The 22,905-nt window shown below is 53.1% G+C and overlaps 1 protein-coding gene across 5 annotated transcripts; it reads left to right on the top strand.

The window, feature by feature from the left end:
* Nucleotides 1-284: 284 nt before the first annotated feature.
* Nucleotides 285-22,905, top strand: TPM3 (tropomyosin 3). Of its 5 annotated transcripts, none has more exons than XM_039218984.1 (8): nucleotides 285-512; nucleotides 7,718-7,851; nucleotides 9,229-9,346; nucleotides 9,472-9,542; nucleotides 10,184-10,259; nucleotides 11,581-11,643; nucleotides 11,815-11,884; nucleotides 21,587-22,905. In XM_039218984.1, the coding sequence occupies exons 3-8, from the start codon at nucleotides 9,233-9,235 to the stop codon at nucleotides 21,667-21,669; spliced, it is 477 nt and encodes a 158-aa protein (XP_039074915.1). In that variant the 5' UTR covers nucleotides 285-512; nucleotides 7,718-7,851; nucleotides 9,229-9,232; the 3' UTR covers nucleotides 21,670-22,905. The 5 variants fall into 5 exon arrangements, with proteins under 5 accessions (XP_039074915.1, XP_039074916.1, XP_039074917.1 ...); XM_039218985.1 differs by lacking the exons at nucleotides 285-512; nucleotides 10,184-10,259; nucleotides 21,587-22,905 and adding exons at nucleotides 979-1,200; nucleotides 10,813-10,888; nucleotides 12,882-12,964; XM_039218986.1 differs by lacking the exons at nucleotides 285-512; nucleotides 21,587-22,905 and adding exons at nucleotides 981-1,200; nucleotides 12,882-12,964.

The raw sequence follows: 22,905 nt of genomic DNA, 5'->3' as shown, positions 1-22,905 counted from the left end.
AAAAGGAGATAGGAAGAGGGGGCCTCCGGAGGGAGTGTCTTCAGAGCCAGGCAGTGAGGGCAGCACCTGGATTCCCCACCAGCCATTTCAGGGATCAGGATTCTCAATCCTGAATCCTGCTCCACACCATAATTCCGAGGCGAAAAGAGAGTCGCACCAGAGGAGACATTTGTCATGATGGCTTCCTGGGAAGACAGGCGTTCACAGAAGAGAGAAGAGGAGATAAAACGCTCGAGTCTCTTTGCTAACGTGCTTCCGGAAGCCCCGGGGCAGGGCCGGCGGCGGCTTCGAGCTCCACGCAGCTCGTCAGGCACCGAGGGCAGAGGCGCGGTGAGGCCGGTGCCGTGGTCGCGAGCAGAGGCTCGGCCCCGCGGGACGGTCGGCCGGGCGCTCACGTGGCTGTCGTGGCAGCGAGCCGAGAGGAGTCCTTCCCGAGAAAGTCTCACCTGCACAGAGAACTGTGACGCCCGGCGACCACGCCTAACTCACTCAAGGTTCGGAAGGCCTGGCAGGTGGGTAAACCGCTGGTGCAGAGACTCTCCGAGGTGACGCGGGAAGGACGAGATCCGCACCGACGCCAAGGGAACGAGCGGCCCGCCGTCCTGGCCGTCTCTCCGCCCTCGGCGCGAAGTCCCCTCCTTGACTCTCGGGCGGCGACCTGGGCCCACCGCGAGCGGAGGCTGCGGCCCACCAGCCCCGGCCTGGCCCGGCCCCTGGGTTTAGGGTCTGCGTGCGGTGCGTGGAAGCGGGTCGGGGTCGGGTGCGCGGCGCGGGCGGACCCCGCCTCGCCCAGGCGACCGGCCGCGCGCCTTCGGCTGCCACGGCGGCCCGCGCCCGGCGCTGCCCCGCCCCCCTTTGCCGGGCGAGGAACGGCCCCGCCCGGCGCTCGAGCCGACCGGCGCCCGCCCAGGGCCGGGCGCGGCGGGGCGCGGCGTGACGTCACATCCGGGCGGGTGGGCGAGTTCCGGTATTTCAGGGCGGAGCAGGCGGAAGTGGGGGTGAGAAGCGGCTGCCGCGCCGAGCGGAGGAGGCAGGAAGCCGAGAGCGAGCAGGGGCTGGGTGGGCACCATGGCCGGGATCACCACCATCGAGGCGGTGAAGCGCAAGATCCAGGTTCTGCAGCAGCAAGCTGACGACGCAGAGGAGAGGGCCGAGCGGCTGCAGCGGGAAGTGGAGGGGGAGAGGCGGGCCCGGGAGCAGGTACGGGGAGGGCGAGGCGCGTAAGGGGGAGCGGGCGCTGCAGGGCTGGGACCCCGGATGGGGGCCCTCGTTGCGCGGCGGAGCGCGGGCCGCGGGCGCCGGCTCCCTCGGGGGTGAAGTTGGAGCCCGACGGATGGGTGGGGCTCAGCCGCAGCTGGGCCTGGGGCGGACGAAGGGGGAACTGGGTGCCCGAGTGAGCCGCCTTGACCTGCGAAGGAACTGAGCCTCGCGGAGCCTGGGAAGTGTCTTCCTCCTCCTCCCCGCTCCCTGCTCATTCATTCAGTCCCTCGGAGGCAGGCGCGGCCGGGGGAGGGGCTCAGCGGCCTCTCCCTCCCCCACTCCTCGGTGAAGGGCCGGGGGGCGGGTGGGGGGGCGGGATTCGCGCTCGCTAGGGGTTTCCGGCCCGAAGGGTGAGAGTAGGTGGGTGCCGCTCTGGCCTGGGAGGGGCAGGGCCAACTTACTGTGCGAGGGTGGGGGTTGGGGGTGGGAACCGCCGGAAAGCCCCCGGCCAGGGCTGCCGGCAGCCTTTCCGCTCCCTCCTCCTGCTCAGGAAATGAGGCTGCAGTCGGCTGAGAGGAAGCGCGGTGCCCTCCCTGGAGGAGGTTAAGGCCGCAGCACCGCCTCCCGTTCTCCGGCCTGGGGCTCTTTCCTCTTTGGGGGCAACTGCTAAACCCACTGTGTCAACCGACGCGAAGCAGCCCAGGAGGAGCTGATGCTTCGCTCGCTACGTTGGTGCAAATGTGCGAGCCGGCAGAACTCGCCCGGCCCTACCCATGATGACCTGGAAGGCGGAGACTTCTGCCAGATTCGGGCCTTTATTGCTGAAGTGTAATCAGTGCAGGCCCAGCCGGTTACGAACACTTCTTCCAAGCACAGCTGATAAGCCAGGTTGTGTGGCAGAGTCGGATTGAGTGCCCGTTTCTGTCACGGTTTCTGCTTGACCTCGGCGGTGTGGTTCATGCAGACAGAACAGTGCGTTCCAAGGAGCCTCTAGTGATACTCTGTTGCTTTTCCAGTTGACATCCACGGTGTCTCTTTCTTGAAAAAATAATAGATACTGGTTCAACGGAAAGTTGGAACATAAAATGTTGATGAAATGAATGGTGGTTCTTGAAACTGCTTTCTGTTTCGCAGTGGTCCAGTAGGTTCAGTAAGCCGCAAGATTTCCCTGTAGGTGGAACTGATCTCCTGACTTGGTTTTGGAGAATCTTGAGACTGGAGAGAAAAGTAACTGTTGCTAAAGTTTGAAGACGTAAGGAAGGACTTTTGTGGTTTTATTGGTATTCCTTGTTGTTCTCTTCCCTGGTAAAAATTATTTTCTTCCTGGCTGTTCCTTGGGGGAGTGGCTGAGAATTGCTGTTTTGGGGGGAAAGTGGGAGCATCTGCCTTCCAGGTTAGTACTTAAGGATTGTTAGAATGCTCTGGGCATAGAAATGCTAGGGGCTTGACTTCTCTGTCCGGGATTTCCCCCTTGTTCATTATATTGGTACCTTTTTTTTTTTTTTTTTTTTTTTGAGTTTATTTTACCTATTTTGAGAGAGAGCAAAAGAGAGTGAGCAAGGGAGGAGCACAGAGCGAGGGAGAGAGCGAGAATCCCAAGCGGGATCCACACTGTCAGTGCGGAGCTTCAACTCCCCAACCGTGAGATTATGACCTGAGCTGAAATCAAGAGTCAGTTGGTGGCCTAACAGACTGAGCCACCCAGGCGCCCCTGTGTGAGTAACTTCTAATAATCAATTCAAGTGAGATGGACTGGCTGGGTGACTCTTTATGGCTAGTGACACTTTCTCATCTTCTTTGTTCTGGAGACTAGATCCCCTTAAGGGGCAGCGTGGCTTTTACAGAACTGACCATGTGTTGTGGTACAGAGTCTTAGGCTCAACATTCCAAGTATGGGCATCCTGGGCATAGATCTAGGGTGACACCCCTTTACCCCGTCCCCTCTCCCCCCAGGATTCATCCTTGCAGGGAAATTTGGCTCCATTTCCCCCCTGCTCTCCCCAGGTGACGCGGGTGATAGGCTGCAGAGTGTTTCTTAGCTCTTCCCTCCAGCACCTGCCCAGCCTGCTTGCTGAGTTGAGGCCTAGTGAGGAAGTGCTCAGATGGGGAAGTAGGGTGATAGTTAAACATTGATGAAACCAGTTTCTTCTTTCTGTTCCCCAGCTTGAGGGAGCTTAACCCTTTGACTTTCTGCTCTGGTGAACTTTGAACTGCTGAGGAGGAGACACCCCTGGGGAGGGAGGGGATGCTTGGGCTACCTGTTACCCTCTAGGCATTCTGGAATGTGGGTTTTGCAGGCTCCTGCCTCCTCTGGAGGTGGAAACTGAGCACTCCCTGATGGTATCTCGGGCTATTAGTGGGACTGTCACTGAGTGATTTTTCTGGTCGCTTTGTGTGAACATTCACTCTTTGTCGGGAAGCTGGATGAAGCCGGAGCTGACTCCGGAGTTGTTCTGGGCTCCGCGTTTCTTTTCTGCTTTTAGTCTGGAGATTGACCTTTTACAGTGTGGCACCAGGGCAGGTATACTTTCGATTGTGACTCTCCTTTGCAGTTCTTGCTAGACTTAAACAGGGGGCAGAAACATATTCAAATGCACTTTTTCCTTCCCTGTTTTTTGGTTTGTTTTTTGCTTTCTTTTTTTGTTTGTTTTTTTGTTCTGTAGTGCTGGTAACAATACACATAACGTAAAATTTACTATTTTAACTGTTTCTAAATATACATAGTTCACCTTACTTGTTTTTAATACCTCTCTCTCCTAACTTACTCTGGTGTTTCCCTCCTTTTTTCTGGTCTGAAATATTGAGAAACACTATTGAAGAAACAAGTGGGCTTTAAAAAGCAGGTTTTGGGGCTCCTGGGTGGCTCGGTAGGTTAAGTGTCCCACTTCGGCTCAGGTCATGATCTCACGGTTCGTGGGTTCAAAGACCCCTGTTGGGCTGTGTGCTGACAGCGCGGAGCCTTCCTGGGGTTCTCTCGCTCTCTCCCTCTCCCCTGTTTGTGTGCGCACTTGTTCTCTTTCAAAACCAAAAACAAAACTTAAAAAACAAAACAAAACGGGTTTTTGGCCTTACTCCCCATTTCTAGTCTCTGGAGGGCTGGAACGCCTGTTGCTTGGCTCTCGGTTTGTGGCCTCTGGGGTCTGGTGGACCCAGCAGTCCCAGGGCGAGGCGAACAGCCCTTTGCTCTGCTGCCCCGGTAGCCTCCACCTTTGTTTACTCCGGGGCAGGTAGCTCTGCTCCCTTCCTTCCGCCTGCCCGCCCCCACCCCCGGGACTTTCAGGTCCCTAAGGGCTCCCTGGGTGGATACACCGTGGACACGGTGAAGCCCCGAGCACTCCTTTCCTCACAGGGCCCAGCCTCACTTTTCCATTACTGGTTTCCTTTGATCAAAATTTCATCTGTGGCTTTTGTCTAAAAAGAGAAACCCCAGAGTGGCAGAGTGCCAAGTTGGGGCTAATCCCCTTCTGTCCTTGGCCCTGGTCTGCCTCCAGGCACCAGTACCCCAGCACCTCCTTGCCTTGAGGAGTGTGGCGGCCTTGGGGAAGTTCTTTATTTGGAGGATGGTAGCGCTTGAGCCAAACTCCTTTCATAGCTGAACCTGTGGTCAGCCGTCTGCTTGCTTGCTTTTAAACGGTTATTCACCTTTGAGAGACAGAATGCAAGCTGGGGAGGGGCAGAGAGAGAGGGAGACACAGAATCCAAAGCAGGCTCCAGGCTCTGAGCTGTCAGCACAGAGCCCGACGTGGGGCTTGAACCCACCAACGGCCAGATCGTGACCTGAGCCGAAGTCAGACGCTCAACCAACCGAGCCCCAGTCGCCCCATGTGTGTTCAGCCATCTTCTCATGTGACCGAATTGCTGCTGTGTCCCTCCTTCTCCCTGGGGTCTTTCCTTCCTGGGCAGAGGAGAATCCTGTTATTACCTGAAGGAAAGACCTCAGAGTGTATCCTCCAGTCTGGACAGAGGTGGGTGGGCTGAAAGTTCAAAACCACATCTGGACGTGCTGACCCTAGGGTAATTAGAACAGCACAAGGTTTCTCGTCTGCCGTGCTGGGTTGCAGAAGGTCATCCCACCCAGTGGCTGGCGGGACTTGGGTGCCCCGGAAGGACGGGCGTTGCGCGTAGGTCCTGGCTTGAAGGAAAAGCCTTCCCACAGACATAGTCCTAAATCTGGATTCTGCGAGCTTCTGTTACCTTGTGAGGAGAACTGATCCTCTGCAGGAGAGGCAGGAGAACAGTGACTGGCGGGGACACCCGTGGCAGGTTCTGCTTTTGATATGGCCTTGGCCAGCCAGAGTGTGCGCGCCCTCGGGAGGCCACCAAGATGTGCCTTCTCCTCCCCTTGCCTTGCGAACAGTTGTATTGTAAATGCCGATTTGTGGGAGAAACTGCCCGAGCCAGCTTGTCGTCATGGAAACTGTACAGCCTGCCCCCACAGCCTGTTATCTTCTCCATTTGGGTAACTGCTGGTGAGCTGGATGGAGACTTAGATTTTATGAGCTTCTTCCAAATCTGCTTCAATTCCTTTTTATAGTCCCAGGCATTGGAGGGGGAGATGGGCCGTGGCTTGCTGTCCTTGCCTGATAGCTTGACTTGTTCTTGCCTTGAGTTGTTGGCCTTTTTGAGCTCGTGAGGTGAAATGTGTCTGAGGAGACGACTGTTTTCCCGGAAGAGACAGGATCAGAGAATACTTGTCTTTGTGGTATGTGGACTAGTATAGTTAGAGACACAAACGGGTTCTTAGTAACTTCAGCTTATGTGGACTCGTGACTTTGCTTCTGTGGGTTGGTGGTTATATAGCCCCAGACCCTACAGGACTTTAAATCTCCCATATTTGTATTTGGAAATTTTTGTGCCAAATAACCTGATTGTTTTTAGATTTTTTTTCATTTTTATTTATTTCTAGGAGAGAGAGAGAGAGAGAGAGACAGCGTGAGCAGGGGAGGGTCAGAGAGAGAGGGAGTGACAGACTCTGAAACAGGCTCCAGGCTCTGAGCTGGTAGTCAGCTCAGATCCCGACGCTGGGTTCGAACCCACTAACCGCGAGATCATGACCTAAGCGAAAGTCGGACGCTTAACCGACTAAGCCACCCAGGCGCCCCGCAAATAACCTGATTGTTAACAGGAGTCTTTTGGGCTGTATCCCTCCCCATAGGGGCTGGTGGCCCAGATTATTTCTGTAGCTGCTCCCACGCCCGACTGCCGGGAGGAAATCAGGGTAATGGAATTCAGGCACAACCTGGACTGGAGAAGAGAGATCTTGTTAACCAGGCACTTGGATAAGCGTCTGAACGGGGAGCGCGCCCAGCGGATTGGGTCCTGGCGTGGCTGTGGCAGCCAGCGCACTTGCCACCAGCAAAGACGTAGTGACATGAACGGCGTCACCAGGGGGGGCTTTTCTGCCAGCCGAGTTCACCCGCATGCAGGCTGCCTCCTGTCCCCGTGTCTCACTCCAGTGCTGAGCAGGGGCCATGGGGTGGCCTGTGTTCTGGCCCCAGCCTTTGTGTGGGCTGGAGTCAGGGAGAGGGGCCTCACAGGCTGGGAGGAGGGTGAGGCTAAGGGATGACCAGGGCAGTAGAAGGGAGTCACAGTTCAGAGGTCTGCAGGAGTCGGGGTGGACGTGGAGGGAACATTCTCTTCTGCTCCTCTCCTTTTTTTTTTTTTTTTTTTGGTTTGTCAGGCAGGTGATTTTAGTTAGAAGAGCTCCTTGGTGTCCCCTTTGAAAAGGTGGTGGGTGGGGAGAAGGTTGCAGGGATTGAGGGTGGGGTAGGTAGCCCGCCCAGCGTTGCATCCTTTTTCTTTCTGGTCTGGACTGTTATTCTGAAAAAAATGTTCTCTTGGCCAGTGAGTCCCCTGGTGTATTAGGATAAGTTCATTGGATGGCTAACAATTTGATTTCAGCAGCAAATTAATAGATAATCCAAAATTCCTTCTTGAGGCGCCTGGGTGGCTCAGTTGGTTGAGCGTCCAACTTCGGCCCATGCCCATGGGTTCGAGCCCCACGTCGGGCTCTGTGCTGACAGCTCAGAGCCTGGAGCTGCTTCAGATTCTGTGTCTCCCTCTTTCTCTGCCCCTCCCCCATTCATGCTCTGTCTCTCTCTCTCTCTCTCAAAAATAAATAAACATAAAAACTTTTTAATTAAAAAAAGAAATTCCTTCTTATTTTTCCACTTAATGAGACACTTGAAAGCAGGCTGCGGAGAGGGCAGGACGCCCAGGCTCAGGCAGAAGGAGCCCTTCGCCAGACGCCTTTCCTGACACCCGTGCGCTCAGGAACTTGACCCGAGTCCAGAAAGGAGGCAGCACTGGCTGGCACCAGGCCGGGCAGGGAGCGGAGTTGTAAACCGCTCTTCCTGTGGCGCGCATGGAGGCCGGCTGGTGGGAACGGCAGAGACGGGCGTGTGCGCTCGGTGCCCGTGCCCGCCCTGGCACAGGCGCTGCTGTGTCCCACCCTGGCTTCCGCTCGGCTCACCCCGGTCTCAGTGCTGCTTCTGTCCATCCTCTCATCCAAACACAGGCTGAGGCTGAGGTGGCCTCCTTGAACCGTAGGATCCAGCTGGTTGAGGAGGAGCTGGACCGGGCCCAGGAGCGCCTGGCCACGGCCCTGCAGAAGCTGGAGGAGGCCGAGAAAGCCGCCGACGAGAGCGAGAGGTGAGTAGGGGAGCCTGCGGGGTGGGCGCGGCGCGCGGAGGAGCCCGCAACACTGCGGGCGTGCGTTTCACGCCGGGACGGGGCTAGGGCTCCCTGGGCTCCATGACCTTGGAATTGGTGTTACCCTATAAGTTGATCTAACGATTGTTCAATAGGGCCACCAGGATGGCCTCCACTTAGGGAATCATGGCCTTACTTGTGAGATGAGTCCCCCTAGAGCAGCGGTTCTCCAGGTGAGGCCGCAGCCCCGGGCACTGGGTGAAGATTCAGGCTCTCAGCCCCTCCCGTCTTCTAGGAGGCGGAGGCTCTGGAGATGGAGCCCTGCGGTCGCTGCGGAGAAGCTTTCTTAACCTTGGCTGCACCGTTACAATCGTGGGGGGGAGGGGTGGGGACCATTGGGGTGTTAAAGTTTGTTTATTTTTGAGAGTGAAAGATAGAAAGCACGAGCAGCGGCGGGGGGTGGGGGACAGAGGACCTGAAGTGGGCTCTGCACTGACAGCAGAGAGCCCGATGCGGGTCTTGACTTCACAGTGAGATAATGACCTGAGCTGAAGGCAGACGCTTTAACCGACTGAGCCACCCAGGCGCCCCCTTGGTATTGACGTTTTTAAAGTTGGTGTCATAATTTTTACGTGTGCCCAGGGTTGAGAACCAAACCACAGCTCACCTTTGTGTCTGTTGTTGAAAACAGCCAATTGACTTCTTGCCACACCGTGAGGTAAACTAGAACAGAGGTGCCTGCTGACAGGCATGGGGTCAGAGGAAGGCTTTCAGAATCAAAACTGCCCTGTAGGACGTATGTTGACGCCATGCTGCCGGGAGAATGTGTCTTGTGGCTGTGTGCGCTCTTATTACAGAGCGGGGTGCAAATTCTAGAAAGTGAAGAAGGCCTGTTACACACCAGGGTAGTGTGTCATTCTGTCGGGGTGTAGGAAAGTGGGAATGACGTTTGTTTGGGTTTTATCTTCGTAAAACGTTTCTGGAAAGCTTATGAAGAGTTCTCCTCTGGTGAGCTTACTTACTTACTTTAGAGCGTGAGAGTGTGAGTGAGTGAGTGAGTGAGGGGCAGAGAGAGGGTGAGAAAGTGCAGAGCCCGATCCAGGGCTTGAGCTCACCAACTGTGAGGTCGTGACCTGAGCCGAAGTCGGAAGCCTAACTGACTGAGCCACCCAGGCGCCTCTTAAATGTGTGTTATTTTTTATAAGAGAAAGTCAGTTTTTTGGAAAAGATTTTAAAGAAAACGCACTAAGGTGGGGGTGCTGTGGGAGTCCTTGGTGGCAGGCGGAGGGGACAGGCTTCTGAAGGTGCCGTTCAGGGCCCCTCAGGGTGGAGCTGGCCGCAGACCTGTGAGGGCCGTGTCTGTCCTGCGTTTGGCAGAGGCATGAAGGTGATTGAGAACCGAGCTCTAAAAGATGAAGAAAAGATGGAACTCCAGGAAATCCAGCTCAAGGAAGCTAAGCACATTGCGGAAGAGGCGGACCGGAAGTATGAAGAGGTGGGCTGCCTTGTGTGTGCCCTTCCTCTCCAGTGTCGTTGGGTTCCTGAAAAGGACCACGGGGCGGGGAGGGCGGGGGGGATGGCTTCCTCTTTGCTTCACCGGGCCGTCTGGGTCTTCTGTAGGTGGCTCGGAAGTTGGTGATTATCGAGGGGGACTTGGAGCGCACAGAAGAACGAGCTGAGCTGGCAGAGTCGTGAGTATCTTGCTCCCAAATCTTGCCCCCCCCCCGCCCCCCGCTCTGTCCCTCCCCCTTTGGCTTGCGCATTAATGTGAATAAACTAGTGTTCCTTCAACCTTGTTAAACAGAGCCTAGAGAGTGGGCTTCTTCGTTTAGACCCTAGGAATGGCTGTGGGCTGTTACCTCTCTTGACTAGTGACAGGTGACGGATGAGTTTCCTTTATTTCTCGTAGGGGCAGTTTGCAAATTGAGGGAAAATAAACACTAATGAGCAGGTGGTGAGCAGTTAGCCGGCAGGGTCGACAGGGTCCTCCCACCTGAAGCCTGCTTCCTGTCCCTCTGCTGTGGCTGTGCCAACCTGAGCTTTGTCTCGTACCGTGTGGCCAGTCTGGGGGCCTTAGGGCAAGGGCAGACATGAAGAGCTCCCCTGTTGGCACCTTCTGGGCCTTGTTTAACAAAGTCAGTGCTGATGCATATATATCTGTGCCTCCTTTCCATTCCCCCCCCCATACCATGTCCATCGTGGTGTTTTCTTCCCATTTTTTGAAAAACATTTTTTTTTTTCGTTTTGCTGCTTGTTTTCTTGCTGTGTCCTTTTTGACCTTTCTCCCTCCCCACAACCTGGCTTGTGCGATCCCCGTGACTGTCACTAACAGCCGTTGCCGGGAGATGGATGAGCAGATCAGACTGATGGACCAGAACCTGAAGTGTCTGAGTGCTGCTGAAGAAAAGGTACTAACCCTTAGACCACAGCGAGGTTACGTGTACGGTGTGGTTCTGTTTGGTTTGGTTTTGGTTTTTGTTTTGCAGCTGCCTCCCCTCCACTGGTCGGTTTGTTGAGTGCTTTCCCATCTCTTCATGGAATGCTCCATTCTTTCCCTCTTACTTGGCATCTTTCATCTCTTCTTCCTCTCCACAGGGCCTCTCCACAGGGCCTCTCCTTCCCTGGGGTGATTTGGGGGACTATTTGGGTTGGGCACCCGCTCCCACCTCCACCCGAGGTAGCCGTTATGACTCGTTCCTGTAGTGCTTTCTCTCAAGTGTTTTACTAGCATCCGACATTCCGAGTCCTAGCCCAGGAGGGCCCAGCGTCCGCCAGGCTCTGCGGTAGAGGGGGGCGGGTTGACACTTGCTCAGGTGACCTGGGAACTTCTCTTTTCCCCCGTATGCCTTCCAGCTCTCTCTACATATAGGTTCAATTCACGTCTGTGTGTCTCTCTCTCCCCTTTTTTTTATTCTCTCCTTCTTCCCCTTTCCTCTCCTGCGGTATGTAAAACATTCACAGTAAGTGTTCTGAGCTGGAGGAGGAGCTGAAGAATGTCACCAACAACCTCAAGTCTCTTGAGGCTCAGGCGGAGAAGGTAGGGGCTGGTTGTGACCGTGACAGGCTCTGGGGCCTGGGCCCACCCAGCCCTGCCCTTGACGAGAGACTGGAGAAACCCAGTCGTTATGTAATCTAGTGAGGCGTCCTTGCCACCCGTATTCTGGGGCTGATGCTAGTTCCCATGTGCTTTCATTGCTTGAATTCAGATCCGTTCGTGGTCTCAGGGGCTTGGGGGTCATGTTCTCCTCGGGCTGACACCACTGCGCTAACTAGCAGTAATCACGGGCCCCGGGAGGTTTTCTAACAGACTGATGGGGGTAACAAATAGTCGGTCCGAGACCTAACAAGCGATCGAGACAGAGGACGCGTCTGTAGCATCATGTGGGACTGTTTCAGCCATGTGGCCTGGGGGGGGTGCTGCACCTCCTCGTGAAACGGGGAAGGAAAATACCTCCTTGGGTTGATTTGAATAAGATCAAAGCATAGGTCAGTTTTAAAAATAAACAACCCAGAGGATTCTAATCGAGGCTACTGCAGTCTGAAGGGCATTGACTTGTGGATTTTAAGGATCTCTTGTCCAGAAATGGCCCCTTTTCTCGTGGGCCAGTCAGCACATTACAGTCCAGGAGGTTACTCCCTGGAAGGGGGAGTGCGGTGGCAGGCGGGGTGGCAGGCTCGTGCGTGTGAGTGGCTGCGGCTCTGCAACTCGCATTCTCGCTTCTCTTACAGTACTCGCAAAAGGAGGACAAATATGAGGAAGAGATCAAGATTCTCACGGATAAACTCAAGGAGGTGAGTGAGGGAGTCTAGGGGAGGAGTCCATATCTACAGGTGCATGGGGCACTAATTTGGAGTTGACCAGCTGGCTTTGGTTCTGAAGGGTGTACATTAGAAGGTGGAGGAGACAGAGAACCTTCTTGTCTTGCTCATCTCTGATTCCGTCTGGTGCCACATTTCCCCCAGGCGGAGACCCGTGCTGAGTTTGCCGAGAGGTCAGTGGCCAAGCTGGAGAAGACGATTGATGACCTGGAAGGTATGGGGCCTGGGAGCGGGATCCGACAGCTGCAGAGGGAGGCCTTGCCCACTGACCACTTCCCTCCTTCCCTGTGCACCAGAGGGAGTTGCTGGTGACCCGGCACACGTCCCGTGCCCTGTCCTGTGCCGCAGCGAGGTGAAATGGGTCAACACCTAGAATTGGATTTTTACATATACAACCTCTTCCTTTTAATAAGACTTTACCTAGTGTTCTGGAGTTTGCATCCTTCTCTTGGAGGACACTCGTAATGGCTGCGTTTACCTCGGATTTGGTGGTGTGAAAGGGTGTCTCTGAGGTGAAATCGTAGCCATACTTTGAGGGGGCAGTAGGAGCCGTGTTGCTGCACGGCTACGTTTGGCCCTCCTGTTCTTCACGTCGGCTGCAGGGGACCTCTCCCAGAGACGCGACCCCGGGGTGTCTGTGCCTCAGTGCTGGCCACTCTCAGGGGCTTTCTCAGTGTGCTTTGTCCCCACGTTTTGGCAGCTGTGTGCACTCTAACAAGGGACGATGTGCTTTGAGAACTCTTGACACGCGCTGCCCTGGATGCTCAGGGCAGCATATCATTCTCTTACCTGGGGTGAGTTGGGGGCTGGGCAGCCTGTAGAGCGAAGGGGCCAAGAATACTGGTCTTGTGTGGTAGGTGGAGAATAGTCTGAATATTAACGTGTGCTTTCTCCTGTCTCTGTTTGCATCCATCCCGGCATTCCTGCTGGGAAGTGGATAAACTGGGTGGGGGGGTGCCCAGTCATGGCCGTGCTGGGCTCCCTACCCTGACTGCAGTGGACTGGAGGCGGCAAGAAGCCCGGTGGTCTGGGTGGGGGCAGCGGATCTGAAAACGGCCTGTCGTGGACGCCAGGGCAGATGTCCTCCTAACCCGTGGTATTAGACCCACGGTCACACTTTTCCTAATTTCTAATGATTCCTTCTCTTCATCTGCTTCTGACACCTTTCGCTCTGTCCCCTGGGCCTTCCCTGTGTTCCTGTGCCTGTCCAGACGAGCTCTATGCCCAGAAACTGAAGTACAAGGCCATTAGCGAGGAGCTGGACCACGCCCTCAATGACATGACCTCTATGTAACTATCTGATAGCAGAGTGGGGCTGGGGCCTTGGCTTGTGGGTGGGGGACAGGCTATGCTCAGTGTGCTTCCCTTTATCCTCTGGGAACTGGGGTCTTCACACCACCTTTAAGATATTGGTGCTGGTTACTTGTTGGCAAAAGCCAGAGTGGCATTTAATATTGAATAGGTTGTAGCACCCTGATCTATGTGTGATTTTTTTTTTTTTTGTATATTTTTAAATTCATAGTCCCTTCAGTATAACTGTAATTTTTCTATTTGCTTCTCAAATTTAGTCTTCCCAGAGGAGACGCTGCTGAAGGTAGAATTATGTCATCATATAACTAAGAACATAGGGCCCAGAGAGCTAGTGACTTGGGCCCTGACATTGATTGCATAACAGAATTCAGATCTCCCTTGTGTATCTAATTTGTGTCCTGGTATTGAACTTCAGGAGAAACACCCATGATCTCAAATTCACCCAAAAATTAAGCTGAGTCCCAGAGTAAGCCAGGCGGTAAAAAGCACCAAAAAGAGTTGTTGGGGACTTCGCCTGTTTGCTGTGGACCCCTGATCCTTGATGCTAATGCACCTCCTTGTATCTTTCCCACTAACCCTGAGAAGAAGCCAAATGACTCAGGCTGTGGTATCTGGCTGTCTTTCCTCATTCCTACTGCCTTCTCTTCCCATTTCTCCCAAATCGCTGTGTGATTGATGCTTGTCCTTCTTACCTAGAGTCTCCTTACTTTTTCGTACAGATAACCGTCACCGTTTCTGCTCTGTTCTGGATCTGCCCCCTTTCCTCGGGGAACCCAACGCCCCACTCTCGCTCTGGATTCCATTTGGGTCGGCCTGGCTGGTCCCCAAGGCATTAGGATGTAGGGGGCGCACAAAGCAACTTGTGTATTCTTCCACCTCCCCCACCCCCAAATTAAAATATCGAGCTGCTGGAAGCCTCCTGCCACCCTGTATTTGTGTCACTGACAGAGCTGCTGCTGTCCCGGAGGAGGAGCCTTGGGGGTGTGACACGGGGAGCAGCTATTGCAGGCTCTCCCTCCGCTGACTTATATAATCAAAGCCACTTTTGTGTGTGTCTATTTTTCTTAACATTTAAGCTCAAGTGATCGGAGTCTGTCGGAGGGGTGGACTAGCAGAGGTTCCCGGGGGGCGGGGGGGCCACGAGTGTGACGCACAGGTGGTGGGAGGTCGTCGAAGGCCTTCACCGGAGGCTCCTGAGTCCACCTGCCTGGAAGGCTCCTGGCCTCTCGAGTCCGTCCCTCCTCCAGGAGGGCCCGAGTGCCTCCCGATCGCGTCCCTGGCCCCTTTTCAGGGGTTCCTTCACATGGTGCATCTTTAGAGCACCTGATGGCCGCAGATGTGTTACCACCAGCCTTGACTTATTAGGTCATCCAAGTCCCAAGTACATAGGATTCTCAACAGTTTTATGTTTTTTCATTTCAACCCTTCTAACGTATTTGGGGCATCATGCCATCTGCCTGCCGGTCTGTGGTAGTGGCACATGAGACGTGATCAACGGTTATTATTGGCAAAACCAAACATCCAGTCATGCATGTTTCACATAATATGCACAAGGCGACAATGGGTGGCTTATTACACACATAAGAATGGTAAATTTTTGTTAGTAAAACTGTGCCTGGTTCACATTGTGGAATCACATGGCAGCTCTGCAGACTCCTCTTCCAGTTTGCACAGCGGAGGTGGGCCAGCCCGGGTCGTGCAGCAGGCAGTGGTACTCAGCTACGCACCCGAGAGCTGGTCCCTTAGTACCTCGGTTTCCCGGAAGATGATATATTTAAAACTTGCTTTTTTTTTTTTTTTTTTTTTTTAACCAGTTAGAGCCCAGTACGGAGGTTTTCCATAATCTGAAACTTTCGGTTGTATTGAATTCAGATTTCTTTTTGTTTGTACCATTTACTCTTGCTACACAGCCTTTGAGATTAAGGTATAGATGAATTATTCAGCTGATGCTTAACTGGCATCTTTTAGGCACAAAGAATTATGGCGGGACAGAAATAATCAAAGTTGGAGGCACCGTCCCTATTTGCAGGCTGCCCAGAGTCTAGGAGAGACACCACCTGTATAGAGCTAAAGATGATCCGTGGTTAGTGCCACAGATCACAGACGTGGGGGGAGTCGGATGGGGACGAGGTTGATTTCAGTGGGGAATTAGGAGAGTTAGGAGAGACTCCCGGAAGGTGGCGCAGAGCAGGTACTTAATAAATGTGCTAAAATTTGTGCCTCCGTTTTTAGTGGGTTCCAAAAAATGTGATTTCGGACAAACAGATTTGATTGAGGGATAGCAGATATTGAGCATTCTGGTCAAAGATAATCAGAAGAGTAGAGGCACAGCTAGAGATGGGAAGGACGTAATGTCCGTAGAGATAGATTTAGACAGGGGGGGCAAGTGTGTGCGGGAGTCAGGTGTGGAGTTTTGGTTTGTAGGCGATGCGGACGCCACAGGAGATTTTAAACACAAATTTGTTCTGACCTGAGGAGCCAGAGGGAAGAGTGGATTCTGCAGTTAAGTCTGTTTCACAAGGGGAGCAGATTATCAAAGTGGCTCATTAAGATGGTGATTCACAAATTTCAGTCATTTGCCTACTGCCTGGTGGCTTTTGCCATATTCCTGTGCTCCCTACATTATTTTTTACTTCATATTTACTCTTGTTTTCAAATTTGTCTTACTCTACATAATTCTAATTTGAAATCAAAGGTTTGATGTGGCCTTAGTGATTTTTCCTTATGCACGTTAAAACAATACAGCAAATAAGTTTTTAACGTTTATTCATTTTTGAGAGAGAGAGAGAGAGAGAGAGAGGGTGCAAGCGGAGGAGGGACACAGAGAGGGAGACACAGAATCCGAAGCAGGTTCCAGGCTCTAAGTGCTCAGCACAGAGCCCGACGTGGGGCTCGAACCCACAAGAGATCATGACCTGAGCCGAAGTTAGACACAACCGACTGTGCCCCCCAGGTGCCCCGCAAATAAGTTTTGTTGAAGCGTTTACAAGTGTGTACTGTCCCGAGATCTGACAGCACCAGCAGCGAGTATGCCTCATTTGGAGGAAAACTGGGCTCGGTTATTGGGGTTTTCCCAGAGATCGTCCTTCATACAGACATGGCCCTGAAGATGGGCACCATGAATGGCACTCAGTGTGAGGAGGCAAAGTCCAGGGTAACTGCTTTCGAGCCTAGGGAAATGGTGGCGTTAGCAGTGCAGGGAGGTCACTTGGGCCTGGTTTGAAGAAGCGAGAGAAGGTAGAAGAGAATAGAAGTCTAAAAACTGGCAGGTATCCAGGTGAAAGACAGAATTCTGGGGGTTGAGGGCATAGGAGGATGTAAGAGAGATTTGGAACTCCGTACGGGTGGCCGGCAATTTTGAACCTGAAAGTACATCTGAGTCCTGAAAGACAGCTGCACGTGTAGAAAGAATTCAGCAAACAGGAAACCCTGTGCGGAGGAGGAATCCAAATGGAATCGGTTGGAGGGGTGGCCGTGGGACGGGCTGTTGTGCTCATTGAAGCACTTGCGGCTGGATGATCGCCAGAGCTTCCCAACTCCAACTGGTTGTGAAGAAGTTGTCATTGATACTTGATTAATTCGAGGGTGTGCTTTGAGCATTAAGATCAAGGAGAGAAGCTGTATTTCAAGGAGCAGAAGAGTGAACTAGTGGAAAGAAAGTAAAGGCAAGAACTCGAGCCTAGAGCAGTGATGCCCAGCACAGCAGCCCCTCGCCACGTACAGAGCCTGCTGAGCGCCCAGAACGTGGCTCCTGTGATTGAGGAGCTATAGTCCTGATGTTCTGTGCTTTTAGTTCATCTAAATAGAATTAGCCACACGTGGCTAGTGACTGCCTGCCGTGTTGGGTAGTACTATTCTAGGTGTTCTAGGGGCAGGAAGAGTTGACTGGGCTCAGAGACCGGCTTCTTTCAAAAGAGAGAAGTGGGAAAGGACAGGCGTTAGGGGGGAAAGTGAGGTCTGACTTCTGTAGCCTTTGTCTCTCCCCACGGGCATGACTGGTGTGGGGGAGGATGGGGACGAATAAGCCAGGGTAAGAGGGAGATGTGAATTTAGGAGTAGGGCTGAGTCCAGTCCTCCATTTACTGCAGAAGCTCGTGTTACTTGAGCCGGGACTAGCTATGGGAATGAGGTCAGAAAACAGCATTGGTAATCCCAGAGCAAGCGCTTCATCTCTTAACTTTTTCCTCTTAATTCCTTGTTTTAAGTTTGTTTATTTTGAGAGAGAGAGAGAGAGCGTGTGCGCGCGCGCACACAGCAGGGAGAGGGAGAGAGAATCCCAAGGAGGCTCCATCCATGCGGTCAGTGCAGAGCCTGAGGCGGGGTTCGAACTCACGAACTGTGAGATTGTGGCCTGAGCTGAAATCGAGTTGATGCTTAACCGACTGAGCCGCCCGGGTGCCCCCCATCTTCATATTAGATCAAAGCACAGACTGATGGGTTAGTGTCCTTTCCAGCCTTCCCCACCCTTGCTGGGATGCAGTGCAGTGCACAGGAGAATTGCCTGCTCTGTGGGCTGCCCGATGATGATCGGGGCAGCCTTATCTGAGTCCCACCCAGACTCTCTCTTTCTCTAATCCTAGTCTTAATAGTTGGAGAAGTGGGGGGGGGGGGGACCCAAAATCTGATCTTTTTCATCTCTTGAACCATGAGGCTTTAAAGCCAGTAGAGTTCCCTTTTACTCTGGAGCAACCCCGCTCCCTTGTCCTGTTACAGAGTGAAATGGCCCCGATTCAGACCAGTGAGGCCTAGGGATGTGTAGCATTCGTGGGCTTGTTCCCTGACTGGACATGGCTAAAAGGAGTATCAGACCAAATGGATTCTCTGGCTTGCCTTGTTTGTTTTATTTTGCTGTTTTCAGGGAACCAAGAACATTATTATTTGTTAATGTTTATTTTTGAGAGAGAGAGAGAGAGTGTGAGCGGGAGAGGGACAGAGAGACACAGGGAGACACAGTATTTGAAACAGCCCCCCGCTCTGTGCTGTGAGCACAGAGCCTGATGTGGGGCTCGAACTCATGAACCGTGAGATCATGACCTCAGCCGGAGTTGGACGCTTAACCGACTGAGCCACCCAGACGCCTCAGGGAACCAAGAACTTTAAAGAGCTCTGTCTGATCCTGAGTTTTTAATCACTGAGGTTGCAGAGTTAGAACCCTTATTACTAAGTTCAAGGTGAGAGCATGACCACACTTGTCTCCTGGTCTCATACAGTTCTTAGGGAACTGTGTGCTCTCGAGCTTAATCAGGAAGGAAAATGCTTCCGCTCCTCTGTCTCTTTACTTCTTCCCTACGTGGAACAAAACCCTCATTGACCAGGCTGTTTTGAAGGATACGATTCTGATGACACCCTACGTCCCCACGACAGGAGTGGGAGTCCCAGTAACCGTCGTGGGCACGGATGCTCCGGAGAGTCAGGCGGCGCTGCCCACCACGGAAAGCTTCAGAAGGGAGAGTTCAGGGGCGCCTGCGGGGCTCCGGCGGTTAGGCGTCCAGCTTCAGCTCAGGCCGTGATCTCATGGTTTAGGAGTTCGAGCCCCACGTCGGATTCCGTGTCCCCCTCTCTCTCTGCCCCTTCTCCACTTGCATGCTCTCTCTCTCAAAAATAAATAAACATTTAAAAAAGAGAAAAAAAGATGAGATCTCCACAGAAATTTGAACCCCTGCGTTGGTCAGAGAAGCCCCAGTGAAGGAGACAGGTCTGACCACAGGCCTCCTGGAGTTTCTGGACTAAGGGGGTGTTTCTCAGTGGTGGACACTCTGGGACGCACAGAGCAGCCCCGCTTCGTGCTGTGTCCTGCCCAGCACGTCTGTGCAGGGTCCTCTGGCTACTGTGTGCCCTGTACGTTTCCAAATTTCTTCCTAAGGGGAGAGAAGAGGCGATAGTCGTACACATATAAGAACCTCTGGTTTAATGAGAAGTGCAGTTCTAAAAGGTTGCTCTAATTTTGCCTTTTAATACAACTGTTATTTTGGTCATTCCCTCCCAGGATCATTTTGTGTATATGTACGTTGTCTGTTTTGATGGTGTTCACAAAGCGGCAAGTCTTATTGGGACCATACTGGCCTTCACCTTCTGGGTAGAATTGTAGAAAACCTGCCCAGAGGGCTGGTGCCGGAGCAGCACACCTTGACCTTGGGCACAGTCAGCCCACAGATGCAGTTGATTTTAAGACGTAGCACTAACCTCGGAAAGCTGGAAGAGGCCGCGTCTTTATACTAAGGTCCTGAGACCATTTTGAAACAGACAAACAGACTGTAAAACACTGGAAGACACTTGCTCATGAACTTGAGAAACGGACACTAGTAGACCAGTAAGATCTGTCCCCGAGTCCCAGCACCCCTGTGCTGGTTGGGTGGCTTCAGTCTCCCTGCATGTGCCCCTCTTGAAGGTGCTCCAGGTGAAACACTCTGCTAACGTCGGTGGTTTGAGCACCTACCTACTTAGGAATGCTTTTGGTTATAAGAAACAGCTTAGCTGTAGCTTAAATAAATAGAGGACTGACTTTTCTCCTGTAATAACAAGCCCAGATTTGAGCAACTGTGGCCTTGGGGTAGCTGGGTTTCTGTGATTTTCTTGGCCCTCTTGTAAGGTGGAGATCTGCTACCCTCATCCTCACATTCATGTTCAAGGCAAGAAAGAAAGCTCATTTCCCCGGAACTTCCAGCGACTACGCTTGTATCTCATTAGCCGGAAATGGATGCCATGATCACCCCTAACTGCAAGGGAGGCTGGAGAAGAGAACAGGATACTCTCGATTCACCTTTTCTGGGGCCATGACATGCTGCTGACCCCAGTGGGATTGGGTTCTTTCAAATTTTTTTTGTTGTTTAATTCTGAGAGAGAGAGAGGGACAGAATGCAAGAGGGGGAAGGGCAGAGAGAGAGAGGGAGACACAGAATCTGAAGCAGGCTCTGAGCTGTCAGCACAGCCCGACGTGGGGCTCGAACCCATGAACTGCGAGGTCATGACCTGAGCCGAGCCAGACGCTCTACCGACTGAGCCTCCCAGGCGCCCCGGGACTGGGTTCTCTTAGAAGAGGGGAGGTGGGGTTTGATTGGATAGGCCCCTGTGCTGGGCTTACCACTGAGAGCCTACAACAAGAAGCACTAGAAAGTAGATTGAATGGATGTCGCATGTTGATCCCAGTTTATCACTCGCAGTGCCGGATTGAATGCTTTTACAGAAAAATCAGCTCCTTTCAAACCCTCAGTGTTGTAAATGTAATTCTCGTGAGCCAGCTGTGTTCCTTCCTTTGCCCTGTGTCCCTCAGGGAGGGAGTGAATGCCCTTGTGAAGGAGACCGGTTTTTCCTTCTCAAAGCGCTGTGCGTCCAACTTGGCAGCCGCAGTTTTTATTTTATTCCTCTGCTGGTCTTTGCGCTGCCTGCCTCTCCCTGCCCTGTGTCCCCGCGGCCACCTGCCCACAGATGCGCGAGGTGTCTGCCGGCTCGTCGGGAGTTCCAGGGTTTATTCCTGGTGTTCCGCGGACGTCCCCCTTGCCGCCTCCTCCCGTGTCCTCTCCTCTGTCGCTGCCGCGGAGCCGGGGGCTCTCTAGGAGCCGCAGCAGCGCGCGGGTGGGGTGCGCACGCCGCTGACCTGGGCCCCAGCGGAAAGTTGGTTGTTTTTTTGAAAGTCCTTTTGCCCCAAGCAAATTGCTTTTTAATTGGAGCAGTGAGAGGATTACTGACTTCCCAGCCCGGGGGTTGAGTGAGGCCAGATGTTCTATCCCTTTCTAGAGGTGATGGGTGAAGAGGGCGGGGCCTGAGAGAAGGAGCCAGGAAAACCTAGGAGAGTTTTCTGGTTTCTACCCTGGCTGCTCTTCCCCTCTTGTGCTGACTGTAGGCTGCGGTCCCCTTTCCATGGATGTTTTCTAACAATAAAAGGACCGATTAGACAAGATGTCGCGATTGCTTCATCTGCCGGCCCAGAGATAGGCCCTTCTGACCCCGTGGAAAAAAGGGAAGGGAGAGAAAGGGGTGCGGGCCATCAGTAGATCTGTGGTTTTGCTTGCTGGGTATTCAGCTGCTGCTTTTCTTCCTGACGTTTGCCTCCTTGTTTGCTTTTGCTGCTTTTATGTTTGATTGTGAGTGACTCTCATAAGCTAGTTGTGAGCAGTAGCTCTAAAAACCTGTTGAGGTTTGCTTACGTTTGCTCGCGTTCTCGACTTGGCTTCCTTCAGACATTCTGTGATAGGCGGTGGTGGTGAAGATCTTGGATTCTCAGGTTGAGACTCTGGTAGAAACAGGCCCATCCCTGTTCTCGAGGGTCACGCCCCCCGGCCCAGTCAAATAAGTACCACCCTGTGGGCAGAGCCGGAAGAAAGAGTGGCTGGTGCTCAAGGCTGCCTCCGTTGGGGGCTGGAAACTGAAAGCCTTGGTCGGGTGTGGGTGTGTGAGGAAATGGCTGATAGGCCGTGGCCCCTTCCCCCAGAAGTGGAGCAACCCCGCAACCCCAGGGGGCACCCTGATCACCCCGCAGAGGTGGGCGGTGCAGGGCTCAGGCCTGTGGCTGGGCCGCTGTGCTTCTGCGGCAGGAGTGACCCTCACTGTGGGTAGACATTGACATTTACTTCTAGTTCTAGTAACGTTTCTCCTTTACACCCACCAGATAAGCTGAAATGCACCAAAGAGGAGCACCTCTGTACACAAAGGATGCTGGACCAGACTCTGCTTGACCTGAATGAGATGTAGAGGCCCCGGCCGCCCTGCCCCCGACTCCGCCCGAGGCCAGCCTGCCCGAAGCCGTCCTGGAACCTGAGGGCTGATCTTTAACTGGAAGGCTGCTTTCTCCTTTTTGCCGCCCCTCCCACCCCAACCCCTATGTCTTTTTCGCCAAACTGTCTCTGCCTCTCCCCAGAGACTCCAGTTGGGCTTGAGGCTGAGCACCTTTGGGAACAACGTTTAAGGGAATGTGAGCACAATGCAAAGTGTCTTTACAAGCATGTTGTGATGTACACATTTTGTAATTACCTTTTTTGTTGTTGATGTAGCGACCATTTGTAAAACATTCCTCCCGATTCCAGAGTTCTGAAGCAGCAGTCTTACCCCTTCCTCACATTTGGAAAGTAACTTTTCAGCTTAACGCACACTGCTCTCTCCGCAGAGGAGGGAGCGCGACAGGGCCCTGCCTGCTGAGGGCCAGAGCCCCGAAGGATCCCCACTCTGGGAAGCTTCGTTGCTCTGTCCAAAGTACCAGCCAAATTAGAAGGGTGATTCCAGGAGTTAGCCAAAAAAGTGTGGCTCAGGGTTTCAGCTTTAAGGTATCTTTGAGCAACTTCCATTTTTTTTCCATCAGAAGTGACCAAACAAATTAAGGCGTGAGACCTCTATCTGAGACCAAATCCTTGTCCTATCCTTACCCCTTTGCCAACCGCTCACAGAACGGATGGTGTCCCCTTTCTGTCGAGGTGACCACTTACTTGCTCTCCTGCCTCCTTGAAAGAAAGAGAAAATTATGTGTTTGCCACTGATTTAGCCACATGAAACAAACTCATCTCGTCACCCTTTTCTGGGACTGAAGCTGCTGTCTCTAAAAGTGCCATGTCATTGTGCTTTGTATCAGTTAGTGCTGGAGAAATCTTGAATAGCTTATGTACAAAACTGTTTTTAAATTTTATATTATTTTGAAACTTTGCTTCCTTAGGGTTGGGGCACCTTGGCCACCCAATCGGGCTGAGAACTCTACAGTCTGTGGGCTGACGGTGTGCTGATCTTTTAAAGTTTCTTTCCCTGCCCAGTCCCCCTTGTTGGTGAGGTTTCTGTGAGGTCTGTTAGGTGTGCATCCTGCAGCTTCTTGGCTTACAGTGCACTCCCCTTTGGTGTGCTCTCTCCGGGGGCCGATTGAGAGAAAGAAACCAATAGTGCAACTGTTTTGATACTGAAAATTGACAAGTGTCTTTTTGAAATAAAGAACCAGTCCCTCCAATC

Source organism: Hyaena hyaena, unplaced genomic scaffold (genome assembly GCF_003009895.1).
Source record: "Hyaena hyaena isolate Hyena2069 unplaced genomic scaffold, ASM300989v1 scaffold_783, whole genome shotgun sequence".
In the NCBI taxonomy this organism is placed as follows: Eukaryota; Metazoa; Chordata; class Mammalia; order Carnivora; family Hyaenidae; genus Hyaena; species Hyaena hyaena.
This window is presented reverse-complemented; position numbering and strand designations above follow the sequence as displayed.